Source organism: Carcharhinus amblyrhynchos, chromosome 3 (assembly GCF_965287045.1).
Source record: "Carcharhinus amblyrhynchos chromosome 3, sCarAmb.v2.hapA, whole genome shotgun sequence".
In the NCBI taxonomy this organism is placed as follows: domain Eukaryota; kingdom Metazoa; phylum Chordata; class Chondrichthyes; order Carcharhiniformes; family Carcharhinidae; genus Carcharhinus; species Carcharhinus amblyrhynchos.
The window spans coordinates 136,579,882-136,599,074 of record NC_137326.1 but is presented as its reverse complement, the minus strand read 5'-3'; the positions used below and the strand labels follow the sequence as shown (position 1 = coordinate 136,599,074).

Sequence of the window (19,193 nt, the reverse complement as noted above, 5' to 3'; positions counted from 1 at the left end):
GAAGTGGCCCTCCATGCCTGTGGGTGGGTGGGGGAACTATATTTGAAATGCAGATCCTTTAATGGTCATGCTGCGGTCTCTGTTCAGCCTGTCCTGCTGGCCCCATCCGGCGCCACCCCACCAGAATGATGGTTAAACCACACCTCTAGATTCTCTGTGCACTGAGGGCCAGAAAACCTGGAGAGAAATCTCGTTTGTGTTTCTGGAGAGATACACGCCAGTTTTCCGTTACAGGCTGACACTGACTAATTTTTGGCAAATTCTGCCGACTCTCATTGAAGTAAATCCATTCAATATCTACATTCAAATCCCTAATTCCTTACAGAAAAATATTTGTATTCATAGCCCTGCATCAAAGACAGTCTCTGTGTGACCATTTGGACCTGTCAATTAAACTGTGACCTTACAGCTCATCCTCTGCGATGATAGATGTGGAAGTAAATAAGCAGCACTAATCCTTAAATGATAACCCTCAGGCTTCTCTCAACCATCACTTACTAAAATTTCAAGCACTGAATTTTTTACAACCGCAAATTTTTTTTTTATTTAAAGAGCAGGACTTTTAAAAGACCTGACAGCTCGACAGTTCTACAGACATTACCCATTTTTACATGAATTCAGGTCTACTCTTAACCATTGTTAAAGGATATCTGGACCTATCCCTAAAGGGTAGGGATTTAGGAGCAGGAGTAGGCCATTCAGCCCTGCAAGCTGACTACACCATTCAATAAGGTCATGGCTGATTTGGCTGTGGTCTCAATTCCGCCTTTCCAGCTGTCTCCCCATAACCATTGAGCACCCCACCCCCCCCACCTCCTCTTTATCTGTCAAAAATCTAACTCTGGCTGAATAAACTCAATGGCCCTGTCTCCGCCACTCTTTGTGGAGGAGAATTCCACATACTAAACTAACCACCTTCTGAGAGGAAACAAAATTCTCCTCAGCTCCATCCCAAAAGGGAGACCTCTTACTCTGAAACTGTGCCCCCTGTTTCTGGTTTCTCCCCCCAGGGGGGAAACATCCTCCTGATATTCGCTCCATCAGGACCCCTCAGGATCTTAACATGTCTCAATATGATCACCCTCTTGTGCTTTTAAACTCCAAGAGGCGTGGACCCAACGAGCTCAAACTTTTGGAGAGATTGCAGACGGGATTTTGTGGCTTCGCTCGGGTGAGCTCGTAAAATCCTGCCCGAGGCGTACATATAATTCCCTAAATTTCCACCCCCTTTATTGTGGAGTTCCGTTAGAGGTAGACAAAAGCATCGACGAGCGACGAAAGACTTGAATAAGGCACTCACTGAGTGTTAAAATGGACAGCACGGGCTTGTAGGGCCAAAGGGCCTGTTTCCTGTGCTGTGCTGTTCTTTGAAGCCAATGGATGTTTCCATTCTGTGAGCTTCGCCCTCTCTGATTCCGAGGTGCTAAAATTCCAGCCTCTCTCTCCGAAGGACTTCAGTCGGTTTAGAACGTTTTCTCAAATAACTAAAGCCCATTTTGTGTTTTAGAAATTTTTTTAAATTCATTCATGGGACATGGGCGTCGCTGGCTGGCCAGCATTTATTGCCCATCCCTAATTGCCCTTGGAGGGCAGTTGAGAGTCAACCACATTGCAGTGGCCCTGGAGTCACAAGTAGGCCAGTGTGGACAGCAGATTTCACTCCCTAGAGAACATTAGTGAACCAGATGGGTTTTTCCGACAATGGTTTCATGGTCATCAGTAGATTCTTAATTCCAGATATTTGTATTGAATTCAAATTCCACCATCTGCTGTGGTGGGATTTGAACCCAGGTCCCCAGAACGTTAGTTGAGTTTCTGGATTAATAGTCTAGTGATATTACCACTGGGCCATCGCCTGCCCAAATTGCTTTTGTTTGATCAGCTGAAACATGTGCTGAATTGTGGATGTGTGTAAAACATCACATCTTTATTCCCTCTTCCCACCTCACCGTGGGCAAAAATAGTGGACGCAGAGTTCGGGTGTGAGTGACATGGGCGGCTGGGGTGGTGGAGATGGGGGAGATTCCAGATTCTGGGCTCCTATGACATATTGACTAGCACGCAGAGTCCTTCTGGCTTGACAAAAATTCAGGCCCTCGTTTACAGTAGATGTATCTGTTCTATTCAGCTAAAACACTCTCCGTGGGAGAGGGTCCCACATTCTCCCCACTCCCCGTGGGAGTGAGTCCCACATTCTCCCCACTCCCCGTGGGAGTGAGTCCCACATTCTCCCCACTCCCCGTGGGAGTGAGTCCCACATTCTCCCCACTCCCCGTGGGAGCGAGTCCCACATTCTCCCCACTCCCCGTGGGAGTGAGTTCCACATTCTCCCCCACTCCCCGTGGGAGTGAGTCCCACATTCTCCCCACTCCCCGTGGGAGTGAGTTCCACATTCTCCCCACTCCCCGTGGGAGCGAGTCCCACATTCTCCCCACTCCCCGTGGGAGTGAGTCCCACATTCTCCCCACTCCCCGTGGGAGTGAGTCCCACATTCTCCCCACTCCCTGTGGGAGCGAGTCCCACATTCTCCCCACTCTCTGTGGAAGTGAGTCCCACATTCTCCCCACTCCCCGTGGGAGTGAGTCCCACATTCTCCCCACTCTCCGTGGGAGCGAGTCCCACATTCTCCCCACTCTCCATAGGAGCGAGTCCCACATTCTCCCCACTCCCCGTGGGACCGAGTCCCACATTCTCCCCACTCCCCGTGGGACCGAGTCCCACATTCTCCCCACTCTCCGTGGGAGTGAGTCCCACATTTTCCGCACTCTCCATAGGAGTGAGTCCCACATTCTCCCCACTCTGTGTGGGAGCGAGTCCCACATTCTCCCCACTCTCCGTGGGAGTGAGTCCAACATTCTCCTCAATCCCTGGGGGAGTGAGTTCCACATTTTCCCCACTCCCCATCGGAGCAAGTCCCACATTCTCCCCACTCCATGTGGGAGCGAGTGCCACATTTGCCGCACTTCCTCTGGGAGCGATTCACACATTCTCCCCACTTCTATGGGAGCAAGTTCCACATTCTCCCCACTTCTTGTGGAAACAAGTCCTATATTCTCCCCACTCCCTGTGGGAGTGAATTCCACATTCTCCCCACTCCCGGTGGGAGCGAGTCCCACATTCTCTCCACCTCCTGAGTAATTAAGTCTCTCCTGAATCCCTTACTTGATTTATAAATTACTATTTTATATCTCTGGCCTGATTCTGACCTCCTCTGCAAGTGGAAGAGTTTTCCCTCTGTCTGCCCCATCAAACACCTGAGTAATTATATAGACCACTGACAGGTACCATGCAGGTACAGTAAGTAGTGAGGAGGACAAATGGTAAGTTGGTCTTCACTGCAAGAGGATTTGAGTACAGGAGTAAGGATGTACAGGGCCTTCTCTTTATCTCAAGAACGACATACTTGCCATAGAGAGAATGCTTCAAGAATTCACCAGACTGATTCCTGGGAATGGCAGGATTATCATCTGGGCAGAGGTTGTGTTGACCGGGCCTGTATACTCTGGAATTTGGAAGAATGAGAGGGGATCCCATTGAAACGTATAAAATCCTGACAGGACTGGACAAACTGTTTTCCACTGGCTGGGGGAAGGGTCTGGAACAAGTTTGTGGAATGTAGACTGTGCGGGGCTGACCAGAGCGCTGTCGGTATAATGGAGGCTTTCTGTAGCAGATGAACTGGGGCTTGGGGGTGTTGAGCAATGTTACGGAGGTAGAAAAAGTTGGTTTTAGTGATACCATGGTTATGGGGTTGGGAACTGACCAAATGTCGTGTGACTGGTTTAACCCCAGAATGTTGCCATGGCGATGGATGGAGGCAGTAGCTCGGGAATGGAACTTGGAACAAGGTCCGAATGGCTTCATTTTTCCCAGTATTTCACCGGAACGCTATTCAGTTGGAAGAATGGATATAAGGATAGAAACTGGATACTCAGACAGACTGATACAGGGACAGATAGACATGTAAACGCACCCCGCTCGTTAAAACTCCTGAAGTTTTATCCGATAAACTTGTTCCCAAAACCCCTGATGGATAAATTGAAAATGAGTAAATCCACCCACACTCCCTCCCAGTCCCACCTCGGGGTTTTGAGCTTTGTGAACTGCGATCTTTTTGCGTGTGATTCTGTTGTTATCCTTCAAGGCAGCTCAAAGGTGGTGAGCGCTGCTGCCTCACAGCGCCAGGGAGCCGGGTTCGATTCCCGGCTCGGGTTACTGCGTGGAGTCTGCACATTCTCCCCATGTCTGTGTGGGTTTCCTCCGAGAGCTCTGGTTTCTTCCCACAGTCCAAAAGACGTGCTGGTTAGGTGTGTATTGGCCGTGCTAAATTCTCCCTCAGTGTACCCGAACAGGCGCCGGAGTATGGCAACTGGGGGATTTTCACAGTAACTTCATTGCAGTGTTAATGTAAGCCTACTGCTGACACTAATAAATAAACTTTAAATTTTTGTTTGAGCTTGAGGTGGGGTGGTGGGGGGCATGGTTCATTGGCAAACGAGGAAAAAGCTATGCGTGTTTGATATTTGAGTAAAAGTATTGAGTCGAGGAGAAGCTGACCCAGGTCAGCTCTGGCCCTGGTATCGCTGTATCTGATGGATAGACTCTTCCGATGACTTCACCTCGAGGTAACCAGCTATTTCTTCTCTCCTCCTCTCCCCACACGCTCCAGTGCTCAGACAGTCTGTCCGTTCGCACGCACAGCATTGCACCCGGTCTATGCCAGCCACCCAGGCTTGTGGGGAAAGCGAAGCATACTGAGTTTCAGATCCAGTGGGGTAAGTGTCACTGCTGCTGGGCGAACATTTGCTGCAGTCTGTGTTGCTGCAGTTAGTAAATGCGCAGCTTGCTGTCAGCTATCCTGATTAATGGACTTGCCATTTTTTGCAACACCTTTCGAGACCTCAGGACATTTCTGCGTACGTCACAGCGTATTTGGTGAAGTGTACTCGCTGTTCTAATATGTAATTTACACACAGACCGTTCCCACAAACAGCAATGTATTATTGATCAGATGTGTTATTTTGCAGTGATAAAGTTTGGCAGGATACTGGGGATATGTCTGCTTGCTGCTCTTTCGATTTTTAAAAATTAATTTATGGGATGTGGGCATCGCTGGCTGGACCAGTATTTATTGCCCATCCCTAATTGCCCCTTGAGAAGGTGGCAATGAGCTGTCTTCCTGTCTTCCGCTGTGATGTAGGTACACCCGCAGTGCTGTTAGAGAGGGAGTTCCAGGGTTTTGACCCAGCGACAGTTCAGGAACAGACAATATATTTCCAAGTCAGGATAGTGAGTGACTTGGAGAATTTCCAGGCAGTGATGTTCTCAGGTATCAGCCACCCTGTCCTTCTAGATGTTTGAGGTCATTCATTTAGAAGGTGTTGCAGAAGGAAATCTTGGTGAGTTGCTGCAGCGCACATTGCTGTGCATTGATGGTGGAGAGACTGAATGTTTGTGGAAGGGGTAGCAATCCAGCGGGCTGCTTTGTCCTGGATGGTGTCGAGCTCCTTGAGTGTTGTTGGAGCTGCACCCTCCAGGCAAGTGGGGTGTGTTCCATCACACTCCTGATTTGTTCCTTGTTAATTGTGGACAAGCTCTGGAAAGTTGGGAGATGAGCTACTTGACACCAGATTCCTATGATTTTGTAACCACAGTCCATTTCGGTTTCTGGTCAGTGGTAACCCCCAGGATGTTGATAATGGGGGATTCAGGGATGGTACATTAGTGGCATTTACATCCATTTGAAGGGGCAAATGATGTTTATAGTCATGTTTGTCTGGAATATGGCACCTCTGACTGTGCAGCACTCCATCAGTATTGATACAAACACAGGAACAAGGAACAGGAGTAGGCCATTCAATCCACTGAGCTTGCTCTGCCCTTGAGTAAGCTCATGGCTGATCTGATAATGCGCAGGGACTATCAGCCTGGTTAATGCGCTGAAGTCTCCAAGATGGAATTTAAACCCCAGGAGGTTTTGAGACACAGACAAGAGTGATATCCAGTGACAGAATCCAGTGATTTGTAGGGAAAAGGGTTGCAGGAGTGACACAGTGGTTAGCACTGCTGCCTCACAGTGCCAGGGAGCCGGGTTCGATTCCCAGCTTGGGTCACAGTCTATGTGGAGACTGCATGTCCTACCCGTGTCTGCGTGGGTTTCCTCCGGGTGCTCCGGTTTCCTCCCACAGTTCGAAAGACATGCTGGTTAGATGAATTGGCCGTGCTAAATTCTCCCTCAGTGTACCCGAACAGGTGCCAATGTGGCGACTAGGAGATTTTCCCAGTAACTTCACTGCGCTGTTAATGTAAGCCTACTTGTGACACTAATAAATCGACGTTAAACGTCAGCAAACATATTTTGAAAGTGCTTGAGCAGAACAAAGAACAATACAGAACAGGAACGGATCCTTCAGCAGCCCACAAGCCTGTGTGATATGAGGTTTCTGTCCCACCCAGCTAATGAGCCCAACTGGGCAACAGAGATTGTGAGGACTTGGAAAACGTACAGAAACACGGCGAAACCCATTACGGTGGAGTATGTGTGAGTTAATTAATAATCTGTCCTCATTATTCTGTACCCAATTGAGTGGTCAACTCTTTAAACAGAGCTCACTGCGGAACAGTGTTCCTTCATTCAGAAAATAATAATTAGAATGTAATTCTTTCCAAAAACTCTACCCTTGTCCAATTCATTGCAGACAAAAGCAATTAAAGAATTTTTTTAATGTGTTTTCACTGTGAATTTAGGAGATTCCAGGGACATAAAAATCAATCAAACGTTTAGTTTCTGAGCGTTCCCACCTTTCCTCTCTGCTCTCCCGCCGTTTGGAATTTTGTACAAACCCCCAACCCTGATCTTACCTGGAGCTTTCCACCGGTAACAAGGGAACTTGCGACGACTTACATAACGTCAGCACCTCGTCTTTGGAGTGGAATCATTGTTGTAAGATAGCAACTGCAGCAGAAAGTTTGCCTACGCAGCAAGATCCCACACACAGCAACATGATAATGATTGTCTTATAATGATGCTCATTGAGGGATGGATATCAGTCAGGACACTGGGGTAACTCGCCCGCTGGGTGTTTGGGCGAGGGGTGTTAGAGTGGGCGTTGGTGGGGGGGGTGGTGTGGGTTGGTGGCTGTTGGGAGATGGGTGTTTGGGTGAGGGGGGTGGTTGAGTGTTGTGCGGGGGGGTCAGTTTGGGGCTGGAAGTTGTGACGGGGATGTTTGGGGGCGAGTGTTGGAGTGTCTGTGTTGGCAGTGGGTGTTGCGGAGGGCGTGTTTGGGGATGAGTGTTGGGGGGCGCGTGTTGTCAGTGGGTATTGTGTGTGGGGGGGGGCGGTTTTGGGGTGAGTATCTTGAGTTAAGATGTATCTCGGGAGGGGGTGGCAGATGGATCTCTGGAGGGGGGCAGTTGGGTATGGATTACTGGTGGGGGGGGGAGGGCAGTTGGATCTCTGGTGGGGGTGGGCAGGGGTGGTCCGCTGCCACTTCGCGGGTGATTGGAGGAAGGGGCTGGGGGCAGGGGTGTCGATCAGTCTGGGAGTGGTTAAGGGGGGCAGCGATGTGTGTGGGTAGTTGGGAGGGGGGGCAGCGTGGATAAGGGACACACACACACACATCACTGCCCTCCTTACCCACAACCGCCACTACCCTGACCGATCGCCACCCTTGCCACCTTCTCCCTACCGATTGCCCGCAAAGTGGCAGCGGAACCCCCTGCCTCCTGCACCAGAGATCCATCTGCCCCCCCCACCAACCCCACCCCCGAGATCCATCTGACCCGCTCGAAAAAGGGGGCAAATTGTTGGTAAAATCGAGCCCATTGTGTTCAATTCTGGTCACCACACTACCAGAAGGATGTGGAGACTTTGGAGGGGGTACAGAAAAGGTTTACCAGGTATGTTGCCCTGGTATGGAGGGCATTAGCTATGAGGAGAGGTTGGAGGAACTTGGTTTGTTCTCACTGGAACGATGGAGGTTGAGGGGGAGACCTGATAGAAGTCTACAAGATTATGAGAGGCATGGACAGAGTGGATAGTCAGAAGCTTTTTCCCAGGGTGGAAGAGTCAGTTACTAGGGGGACACAGATTTAAGGTGCGAGGGGCACCTTATGTGTATGACGCAAGTTTTTTACACAGAGGTTGGTAGGTGCCTGGAACTCAATGCTAGGTGAGGTAGTGGAAGCAGATACGATAGTGACTTTTAAGCAGCGTCTAAGCAAACATATGAATAAGATGGGAATAGAGGGATATGGTCCCTGGCAGGGTAGGGGGTTTTAGTTCAGTCGGGCAGCATGGTTGGTGCAGGCTTGGAGGGCCGAAGGGCCTGTTCCTGTGCTGGAATTTTCTTTGTTCTTTTATCAATGACACTGTAACTAAAAGCAAAAGCTCCAGCAGAAACTTATCAAAACTAAACCGAAATGCTATATTTGGAGCTGATGATGCATCGCAGTCCCTGTGAAGGCCACGAGGGTTGTGGTAGACACCTCCTGCTCTCCCTCTCTCTCTCCGGGGACGTACCAAGAAAGAGGGTGGACTGTCGAGTCCCTCCTTGTATTCGTTTTAGAACCAGCTGAAACGAACAAATTCACTAATTGACAGCAGCTTAAGGGGTCATTGCAACAAAGGACAAGAGATTTAATTGATCGAATCAAATGAAAATGTCGTTGTGGGGGTGGGGGGCGGGGCGCGGAGGTTGATGACACACCCAGTCCCTGTGGAGCCTACCTGTTAGGGAAGGTGTTGAACATACCGATGGATACGGCACATTCCCTCTCCTGGGACATCCGGACACTAACGTGGAAAGGAGCAGACAGCCTAGACCATCCTTACATATGGTATCAGCCTGCAGTCAAACATTACCCATCTCTGTGTCCCTGAACAACATAGTCAAGCAACCATCAACAGGCAAAATCTTCAGATTAGAGCAGACCATTCCCGGGTTTGTCAGGATGCGCTTCTCCATACAGAGGCTGGTGGAAATCTAGAACCTTCTCCCCCAGCGGGCCGAGAATGCAGAGGGTCAGCTGAAGATTTCAAAACTGTGTTTGATAGATTTTAATAAGGGAAGGGTTACATTGCAAAGAGGGACGGCACGGTGGCACAGTGATTAGCACTGCTGCCTCACCGCGCCAGGGACCCAGGTTCGATTCCCAGCTTGGGTCACTGTCTGTGTGGAGTCTGCACACTCTCCCCGTGTCTGCATGGGTTTTTTCTGCGTGCTCCGGTTTCCTCCCACAGGCTAAAAGACGTGCTGGTTAGGGTGCATTGGCCGTGCTAAATTCTCCCTCAGTGTAACCCGAACAGGCACCGGAGTGCGGCGACGAGGGGATTTTCACAGTAACTTCATTGCAGTGTTAATGTAAGCCTTACTTGTGACACTAATAAATAAACTTTAAACTGGAGTTGAGATATAGATCAGCCATGATCTGATTGCACAGCAGAACAGGTTTGAGAGGCTGAATCACCTCTCTCCCCGTCCCTCGAGACAGGAGGGATAGGGATTGGTTTTGGGAGTGTGGTGGGAGGAGGGGGTAGGGAGGGAGAGGGGGGGAGCGGGGCGCTGATGTTGGGGAAAGAAACGAAAGCTCCTTTTCAGGGAAATCCGAATGTTGTAAATGGATTGCGTTGATTTGCTCTGACAAGGACCCCCAGATGGCGATTCGACAGTTACAGAGTACACTCTGGAGATACGTCACGGGGAGCTGGAACCTGCCGATGTTTACTGTGGTCCTGACCTGGAATGTACTGTCAGCAGCCTTCTGCCTGGAACCACCTATCAGCTCAGGGTGAGAGCTGCCAATGAGGCAGGGGTGAGTATCCTCTCCCTGTGGGGTGGGGGGGTGGGGATGCAGATGGATCTCTGGTGGGGGGGGTGGCAGGGGGGTCTGCTGCAACCCTGAGTCACCTCCAAGTCTAACATCTCTCTATGCGACTTTCCAATGCCCCCCCCACCACCCCCAATAACCTGCCCATAACTCCTCTCGTTTCCATCTCCGTGACATCCCCCATCTCCTCAACCAATCTACTGCTGAACCCCTCATCCGCCCACTTTGTCACCTCAAGCCTTGCGATGCTTTCCTGCCCCGTCTTCCATCTTCCAATCTCTGTAACTTTGAATGAACCCCAATCTCTGTGCCTGGGGTCTAACCTGTACCAAGTTCCATTCACTCGTCACCCCAGCTTTCCCCTCTCCCTGCACACCCCCCCTCACTCCTCCATCCCTTGTTCACTGACTGCCATTGGCTCCTGATCTGGCAAAGCCTCAATTTTAAAATTCTCATCCTTGATTTTGAATCTCTCCGTGGCCTCATCCGCCCTCCCGATCCCTCCCATCTCTGTAACCTCCTCCAACCCCACACACTTCTGGTACTCTGATGTTCCTCCAGTTTGAGTCTCCTGTCACTCTCCTGTGTCTGATGCCTCATTGCTGGCAGCCGAGCCTTGAGTTGCTGAGGGGGGCCTTGGGGGGCCCCCTCCCTAAATGCCCACCCATCCTTTAAGATGCTTCTTAAAGCCTATCATTTTGGCCAAGACTGATCAGCTGTGACCTTGTTGAATACTGGGGCAAATTGAAGGGCTGAATGGCCTCCAGCTGCTCTCTTGTTCCAGCATTTCCTTACGTTTGGTACACGCTTGGAATAGTTCACGAGTTTCAAGCTGCTGTATAAATGTATAAAGAAGGTACTTAGCTTCTAAGATGAACTTCCCCAGTCACTGCCTGCCACCACAGCCCAGTCTCTCTCAGTTATATTGACAGTCCAGTGCCCTGAGGTCACACTGAACCCAAACCATGTGTCCAGCAGGGAGTCAGGCCGTAGTTATAGACTGATCCCTTTTTTCCTTCTATTCCTGAATAGTAAACATGCTGGATGATTCATTACTTTTTCAGACGCTGGTAACCCCCCCTCCGCCTCTTCCCGGGGTCCCTGAAATTGTGAGTCACCCCCAAGTGACCAATTGGAGCAGTGACCCCTGGGCTGGCTTTGCCAGAAAGAATGGGACAATATTCCTGCTGTGGGTTTTTGGGATCTGAGATGTTCTTCCTGAAAGCTGATTCAATGATAACTTTCCGAAGGGAATTGGATCATCGGCAGACAAGTGAAACCTTGCAGGGCTCCCAGAAGGGGTTAAATAGCTCAAGGGCTAGCACAGACACGATGGCCCAAATGGTCATTCAGTGAGATGTGTAATCCTACACGCACTTTCTGTTCAAATCGACAGTCATCACAACAACTCGGGATGAATCTCCAGCGGGCATTTGGCACTCCCTGCCTCTCCCTGCCTTCATCGCCCCCAACAACCTGCAAGGTTATGTACGCCAAGCTTGGCGTCAATCTGTCTCTGCCCCTTTTGATTCCCTGACCACTTCCTGGGGCGTATCGCCCTGTCTCTGACCTCATTCCAACCTTGATGATGCTCTGGGGCGAAGGCTGTGACCTTTCACCTCAGTGCTCTCAGGCTCCGCCCACAGGCGTCTGTCGAATTGGAGCTTTGAATTTGACACGTGTTGAACTGGGGTCACTGATAGGTCAGAACCCGGTGATGATGGCAGCAGGTACATGAGTGAGCTATTTGGGTTTTTATCCTACAGCTTCATGGCCATTTATTGACACCAATTTTTCGATTCTTTAGAGTGATAGAGGTTTACAGCATGGAAACAGGCCATTTGGGCCAACTTCTCCATGCTACCCTTTTTTTTAATCATTAACCTAGCCCCAATTGCCCACATTTGGCCCATATCCTCTATACCCATCGTACCCATGTAACTGTCTAAATGCTTTGTAAAAGACAAAATCGTACCCACCTCTACTACCACCTCTGGCAGATCGTTCCAGACACTCTCCACCCTCTGTGAAAAAATTGCCCCTCTGGACACTTTTGTATCTCTCCCCTCTCTCCTTAAACCTATGCCCTCTAGTTTTAGACTCCCCTACCTTTGGGAAAAGATATTAACTCTCTAGCTGATCTGTGCCCCTCATTATTTTATAGACCCCTATAAGAGGTCCTTCTTTGTAAACCTGAGGTCAAATTTTCAAAAGTGGTGTGGTGGGGATTCAAATTTCCAATTTCTGGAATATTGCCACAGAACCTCTTGATAAACTCTGAATCTTCCAAGGTTCTCCACGCCCAAGGAAGTAACTAGCCCAGTACCGAAAACAGCACGAATATATCTTACCTAAAGTGTGAAGCACTTTGAGTTAATCTGACGATGTGAAAGGTGATGTTATAATTCAAGACTTCCTCGTCTAACACTGCTCTTTCGCTTCTGTTTTTGACGATAGTACGGTGCTTACTCTGAAGCAACAGATGTTACAACAGCAACAGGACCACCAGTTCAGTGTAAAGCACCTTTACTGACCTGCACGTCTGCCAACAGTGTACTTGTGAGCTGGGAGGTAAGTCACAATTAAACACAGCCTCCTGTGTGACATGAGATTTCAGCAAGTCCCCCACTTTCACAACACTGCTCCTGAATCAAGTCATCGCCACCAACTCACCACAAACACTCAGAAAGCACACAACTAAAAAAAGTGTTCTCGCTCGGGGCATTTCACAATCTCTAAATGTGAGGCTGAATCTAAGGCACACCGGTACAGCTGAGATTGGGGAGCCATAATGGTACGATATCTGTCCTGGGTGTTTGAGGGGACAATATAGAGAGAGCTTTACTCTGTATCTAACCCCGTGCTGTACCTGTCCTGGGAGTGTTTGATGGGGGGACAGTGTAGAGGGAGCTTTACTCTGTATCTAACTCTGTACTGTACCTGTCCTGGGAGTGTTTGATGGGGACAGTGTAGAGGGAGCTTTACTCTGTATCTAACCCCGTGCTGTACCTGTCCTGGGAGTGTTTGATGGAGGGACAGTGTAGAGGGAGCTTTACTCTGTATCTAACCCCGTGCTGTACCTGTCCTGGGAGTGTTTGATGGAGACAGTGTAGAGGGAGCTTTACTCTGTATCTAATCCCGTGCTGTATCTGTCCTGGGAGTGTTTGATGGGGGACAGTGTAGGGGGAGCTTTACTCTGTATCTAACCCCGTGCGGTACCTGTCCTGGGAGTGTTTGATGGGGGGACAGTGTAGAGGGAGCTTTACTCTGTATCTAACCCCGTGCTGTACCTGTCCTGGGAGTGTTTGATGGGGGACAGTGTAGAGGGAGCTTTACTCTGTATCTAACCCCGTGCTGTACCTGTCCTGGGAGTGTTTGATGGGGGACAGTGTAGAGGGAGCTTTACTCTGTATCTAACCCCGTGCTGTACCTGTCCTGGGAGTGTTTGATGGGGGGACAGTGTAGAGGGAGCTTTACTCTGTATCTAACCCCGTGCTGTACCTGTCCTGGGAGTGTTTGATGGGGACAGTGTAGAGGGAGCTTTACTCTGTATCTAACCCCGTGCTGTACCTGTCCTGGGAGTGTTTGATGGGGACAGTGTAGAGGGAGCTTTACTCTGTATCTAACCCCGTGCTGTATCTGTCCTGGGAGTGTTTGATGGGGGACAGTGTAGAGGGAGCTTTACTCTGTATCTAACCCTGTGCTGTACCTGTCCTGGGAGTGTTTGATGGGGACACTGCTGTTACCTCCGTGCCAGCAGTGAACTGTTTAATTAACAGTGATGAAAAGTGTTGGACACCTACAATGGAACATAGAATAAGTGAGTCATTGGTCTGAATGCTCCAATGTCAGAAACCCTGCCACACTGCCGGCGGGGACAGAGAATTTGGCGCTGAGCTGAATGGCTGCAGTGGGACTGGAGAATCCCAGCCGTGGGTGAGGTCCTGCCTATTGCATTTTACAGGACAGAAAGATGTCATTCGGCCCATCATGTCTGTGCTGGCCACCAAGTGCCTGTCTTTTCAGAGCCCATGTTCTTGCGCTTGGTGTGTATTCCGTGGTATGCCAAGTGCTCACCTCATACAGATTGCTGGATTCTCCAGCATGAATCTCTTGTGTTGAATTCACACTGAAATATGGTTCACAAACCCAACCCCCTCTCCTCACAGGAAAGAGAACACAGCGAGTTCTTCATGGCGGAGGAAGCTGTGTTCTAATTAGTTTGTGAGGATTCGAAGAAAGAAGGGACAGGACTATTCACACAGCTGGAGAGAGACAGAGCGAGGGCCATTGATTTGTGTGGAGGAGTGGCTCAGGGAGAGTGCTCGAGATTCCCTCAGGCTAACGGTGTGGAGACGCTCGTTACTCTGGTGATTAGCCAACAAGAAACCGATTTGATTGGATTGTCCTGGGTGGCCCCCTCTTCCTCCGCCTGCAGCTTTTGAGAGCGTTAGTTCAGTAGTTTTAATTGGTTTGGGGTTTGCAGGTCACACTTGAAACGTTTTAATTATCGGCCATTTCCTGAAATCTTGTGGTGACTTGCGTCCCTCTTCACGCAGCCGAAATGGTTTTCCAGGTCACCGGAGCTAAAGCGGTCCCATGCTCCGACTCCGCTCTGCAAACCAGGCAGGGTGATGAATCACAAAACTGGGGTAGCAGGGACTGGAGGCACCCCCTCTCCCCACTTCCCTGGCCCCACCCCAGTTTACTCAGCTGCCCTGACCCACTGCCACTCCTTCACAAGGTGTGATGTTGTACTCTCTCTGCCCCGTGCCTGCTGTGTGGAAATATTGGTCAGAACTTGGGGCCCCTCTTTCTGTCCCTCAACAACAGCGTGACCCCAACACTTCAAACTGCCTCTCTGGGAATGGAGGATTAATATCCAGAGTATTCCTGCATGGAAGAAACACAGCTGAAAAGGACTTGCAATTGTATCACTGTCTACATATGCCGTGTTTGTGGACCCAACTCTCCACTCACCTGAGGAAGGAGCAGCGCTCCAAAAGCTCGTGGTAAACCTATTGGACTTCAACCTGGTATTGTGAGATTTCTTACTGCACCCACCCCAGTCCAATGCCAGCATCGCCACATCGTTAATATAAGTGACAAACAAAAGTGGACCCAGCACCGATCCCTGAGGCACACCGTTGGCCACAGGCCTCCAGTTTGAAAAACAACCCTCTACAACCACCTCTGTCGTCCACAGTAAGAAGTCTCAAACCCCGAAATTTAGTAGCTTTTACTGTCAAATAAACCTGTTGGACTTTAACCTGGTGTTGTGAGACTTCTTACTGTGTTTACTCCAGTCCAACGCCAGCATCTCCACATCATTCTGTCTTCCAGCCAATTTTGTATTCAGTTGGCTCCTTTGCCCATTAACTGGGCTGCAATGCATAGCTCTGGGAGAAAGCAGTTATTGTGAAGGAAGGGCAATTTAACTAATGCACAAGACATTGGTATATCATCCTTCATCAATGATGTTTCTGATTTAAAAAGCCTGGGTAATGTGGATGTAATTAGAAGTGGTTCATTCTACCTTTCATCCCTACAAACAGCAAGTGCAGGAATGGTTACAGATGCTGTTAGTTTGCCATTTGTACTCTCAGCAAAGCTTCATATTTCTTAAAGATACTCATTGACTGTCGGAACATGATGCACTCCCAGGGCAGTGGTATTATTGAGAGTGACACAGTGTGTCTAACACAAACAGACCATTTTGTGCCAGTGTTTATGCTCCCCTCAGCCTACCTCATCTCACCCAATCAGCGTATCCGCACCTTGCCCCTCTCGCATGTCCCAGAATAAATCTATTCAATTCAGCCTAACAATCCCAATGCTCCGCTGCGTTCTGCAATCTCTTCACTTAGATTCACAGGATGGTTGTGGAGGACGAGGCCATTCTGCCCATTGTGCCCGTGCTAGCTCTCCGAAGGAACAGCACACTGAGTACTGTTTCCCGGCTTTCTATCCATAAGCCCACACATTCTCCCTTTTTAAGGTGATCCCATTGCCTCTTGAATATCTCGACTGAATCTGCCTCCACCTCACTCTCGGGCCGTGCATCGCAAACCGTAGCCACTCGGTGAGGGAAAATGTCTTCACGTGCGGCCATGCTAGTTACGCACAGGAGGAGGCCACTCGGCCCCTCGAGTCTATCCCACCATTCAGTAAGATCACGGCTGCTGTGTTTGTATCCTCAGCTCCACATTCCACGAACACCCGATAACCTTTGACCCCATTGTTATGCAAAATTAATTGCTGTTTAAAATTTGCGCCCTGTTGTTCAGTGCGGACGCCAGGAAATGTGTCTTCATTGGAAAGGGCAGTGAATCTGGAACCTTCTCCCCCCCCCTGCAAACATCTGGAGCTACTGAGGGACAACCAAAGCCATCTGGATTGAGATTTTTTTTAGTTCACTTGTGGGACATGGGCATCGCTGGCTGGGTCAGCATTTATTGCCCATCTCTAGTTGCCCAAGGGCTATTGAGAGTCAACCACATTGCTGTGCCTCTGGAGTCACATGGAGGCCAGACCAGGTATGGATGGCAGATTTCCTTCCCCAAAGGATATTAGTGAAGTAAGTGGGTTTTTCCAGCAATCGACAATGGTGTCATGGTCTTCAGTGGATTCCTAATTCCAGATTTTTTTATTGAATTCAAATTGCACCATCTGCCGTGGCGGGATTCGAACCCAGATCCCCAGAACATTAGCTGAGTTTCTGGATCGATAGTCTAGTGATAATACCACCTGGCCATAGCCTTTCCAATGGATGATTGATGGATGATTGTTCAGCTAGGGTATTGAAGGGTCAACGCAGACAAGATCAGTCATTATTGAATTGCATAGCGGTGGGGTAAGGCTCAGACTCTTTCCTGTTGATGTGTTCACAGATAGCTGTGACCCAGCCTTTCACTGTGCGTAAAATGCCATGGGCTATCCAGAAATTGTAAAAGTTGACGTGTTGCTACAGATTTTACATTCGTAACTCACACGCCACTCGATGTTTGCATGTGGTTACAGAGTCCTGAGAATTATGGTGCTGATATCTCGGAGTACCGACTGGAATGGGGAGAGGAGGAGGACTCCATGGAACTGTTGTACTGCGGAATGGAGACAGCCTTCGAGGTGGACAATCTCAAACCAGCCACGCATTACTGCTGCCGGCTACAGGTGAGGGTTTTACCGCATCACTATCACAGCCACTGTCCTCGACACACACGTCACTCAGCCTCTGCTACTGGGCCTTTCCAACCCCACAGCCATAGAGCACCACAACAACCACCTCATTCTTCTAATCAAAGTCTGCCGACGTCTTTTAATGCCACCGATTTTGGATGAGAGTGAAAACCAGAGGCCAGTCTGCCTTTCCAGATACGTCACAGGCACAGAGGTTTACTATCTGAAATCACTATTCCAACATAGGAAACACAACTGACAAATTATACACAGTCAGATCCCACAAAGACCAAAGTGGTGTAAACTAGAACATCTGTTCTTAATTATGTGAAGCGAGTTGGTTCATTACCTATAGCCAGGACATGGGGCTCGATGGGTTGGCCAGCATTTATTGCCCATCCCTATTTGCCTTTAAGAAGGTGGTGGTGAGCTGCCTCCTTGAACCACACTGTCCATGATAAATGGGTGACCCACAATGCCATTCAGCATTGAAAACCTGCTTGGGAACACAAAGGGTACAGTCTGTCACTGTATAACACTGGGGTACAGTACTGGTGGGGACGGGTCTGTCACTGTATAACACTGGGGTACAGTACTGGTGGGAGCGGGTCTGTCACTGTATAACACTGGGGTACAGTACTGGTGGGGACGGGTGTGTCACTGTATAACACTGGGGTACAGTACCGGTGTGGACGGGTCTGTCACTGTATAACACTGGGATACAGTACTGGTGGGGACGGGTCTGTCACTGTGTAACACTGGGGTGCAGTACTGATGGGGATGGGTCTGTCGCTGTATAACACTGGGGTACAGTACTGGTGGGGACGGGTCTGTCACTGTATAACCCTGGGGTACAGTACTGGTGGGGACGGGTCTGTCGCTGTATAACACTGGGGTACAGCACTGGTGGGGACGGGTCTGTCGCTGTGTAATACTGAGGTGCTGTTTTGAATTCGCTTCATTTTCTATTTCTTTTATTTTATTTAATTTTATTTAATTGTGACAGTGCGGGAAGATGCTGGCTATTGCCTCCGCGATTCTGTCTTTATTCTGCAATAGTCACCAGTTGCTAATGAATCGTTGTGAAGCTGTGATCCTCTGCATTTCACAGACTCAGTGTGTTCATCAAATCACTCACAGGCCTGCAAACGTTTCAAAGTACCCTTTGATCATTTATTTTCGACATATCAATATAAACCGGCAGGCTGCTTTCACCTCTTAATATTAATTTTGGTTTGCACTTGTGTTCTGAATGTGAAGATAATGATATTGCATTCTGAGAGTAATTTTGTCAGTTTCACAAATGGACACATGTGTAACCCCTGCTATCTGCACGCGTTTAACTTCAAGGACATAAGACAAGGCTTTTATTTTCTTTCGAGTCCTGCTGTGGAGTGGAGATGCCGGTGTTGGACTGGGGACGGGCACAGTAAGAAGTCCCACAACACCAGGTTAAAGTCCAACAATTCATCAAGTCCTGCTGACAGCTCTGTCGCCCACTTTTTTCTGTGGGTACAGGACGAGGCCATTCAGCCCCCAAGACTTTGCTTTAATTCAGTTGCGGGATACGGCTGTCGCTGGCTTGGCCTGTATTTATTGTCAATTCCTAGTTGCCCCTGAGAAGCTGATGATTCTTGAATCGCTGAAATTCCTGAGGTGTAGGTACAGCCACAGTGCTGTTAGGAAGGGAGTTCCAGAGTATTGAGACAGGGACAGTGAAGGAACGGCAATATATTTTCAAGTCAGGATGGTGAGTGGTTGGTCTGGCACTGGATAACTCTGGTGTTCCCATGTATCTGCTGCCCTTGTCCTTCGGATGGAAGTGGTTGTGAGTTTGGAAGGTGTTGCCTAAGGAGCGGTAGTGAATGACTGCAGTGCATCTTGTAGATGGTATACATGGCTGCCACTGCTGGAACTCCTGCAGTGATATCCCGTCAGTCAGAGGTGATTGATCTTCAATCATCTTCTTTTGTACCAGGTGTGATTCCCACAGCAGCGAGTCTTCCCTGATTCCCTCTGATTCCAGGTTTGCTAAGGCTCCTTGATGCCACACTTGGTCAAGTGCTGCCTTGGTGTCGAGGGCAGTCACTCTCACCTCACCTCTGGAATTCAGCTCTTTTGTTCATGTTTGAACCAAGGCTGTAGTGAGGTCAGGAGCTGAGTGACCCCCTGGCAAAACCCAAACTGGG

At 49.3% G+C, this 19,193-nt stretch overlaps 1 protein-coding gene across 1 annotated transcript in view; it reads left to right on the top strand.

Moving 5' to 3' along the window:
• Window positions 1–19,193, top strand: part of fndc3ba (fibronectin type III domain containing 3Ba) — a 314,503-nt gene that overhangs the window by 234,343 nt on the left and 60,967 nt on the right. Inside the window, exons 18-21 of the mRNA XM_080186086.1 lie at window positions 4,670–4,775; window positions 9,647–9,813; window positions 12,286–12,399; window positions 16,849–16,998. Coding sequence (XP_080042212.1) covers window positions 4,670–4,775; window positions 9,647–9,813; window positions 12,286–12,399; window positions 16,849–16,998 — 537 coding nt within the window. The remainder of the gene's footprint in view (window positions 1–4,669; window positions 4,776–9,646; window positions 9,814–12,285; window positions 12,400–16,848; window positions 16,999–19,193) is intronic.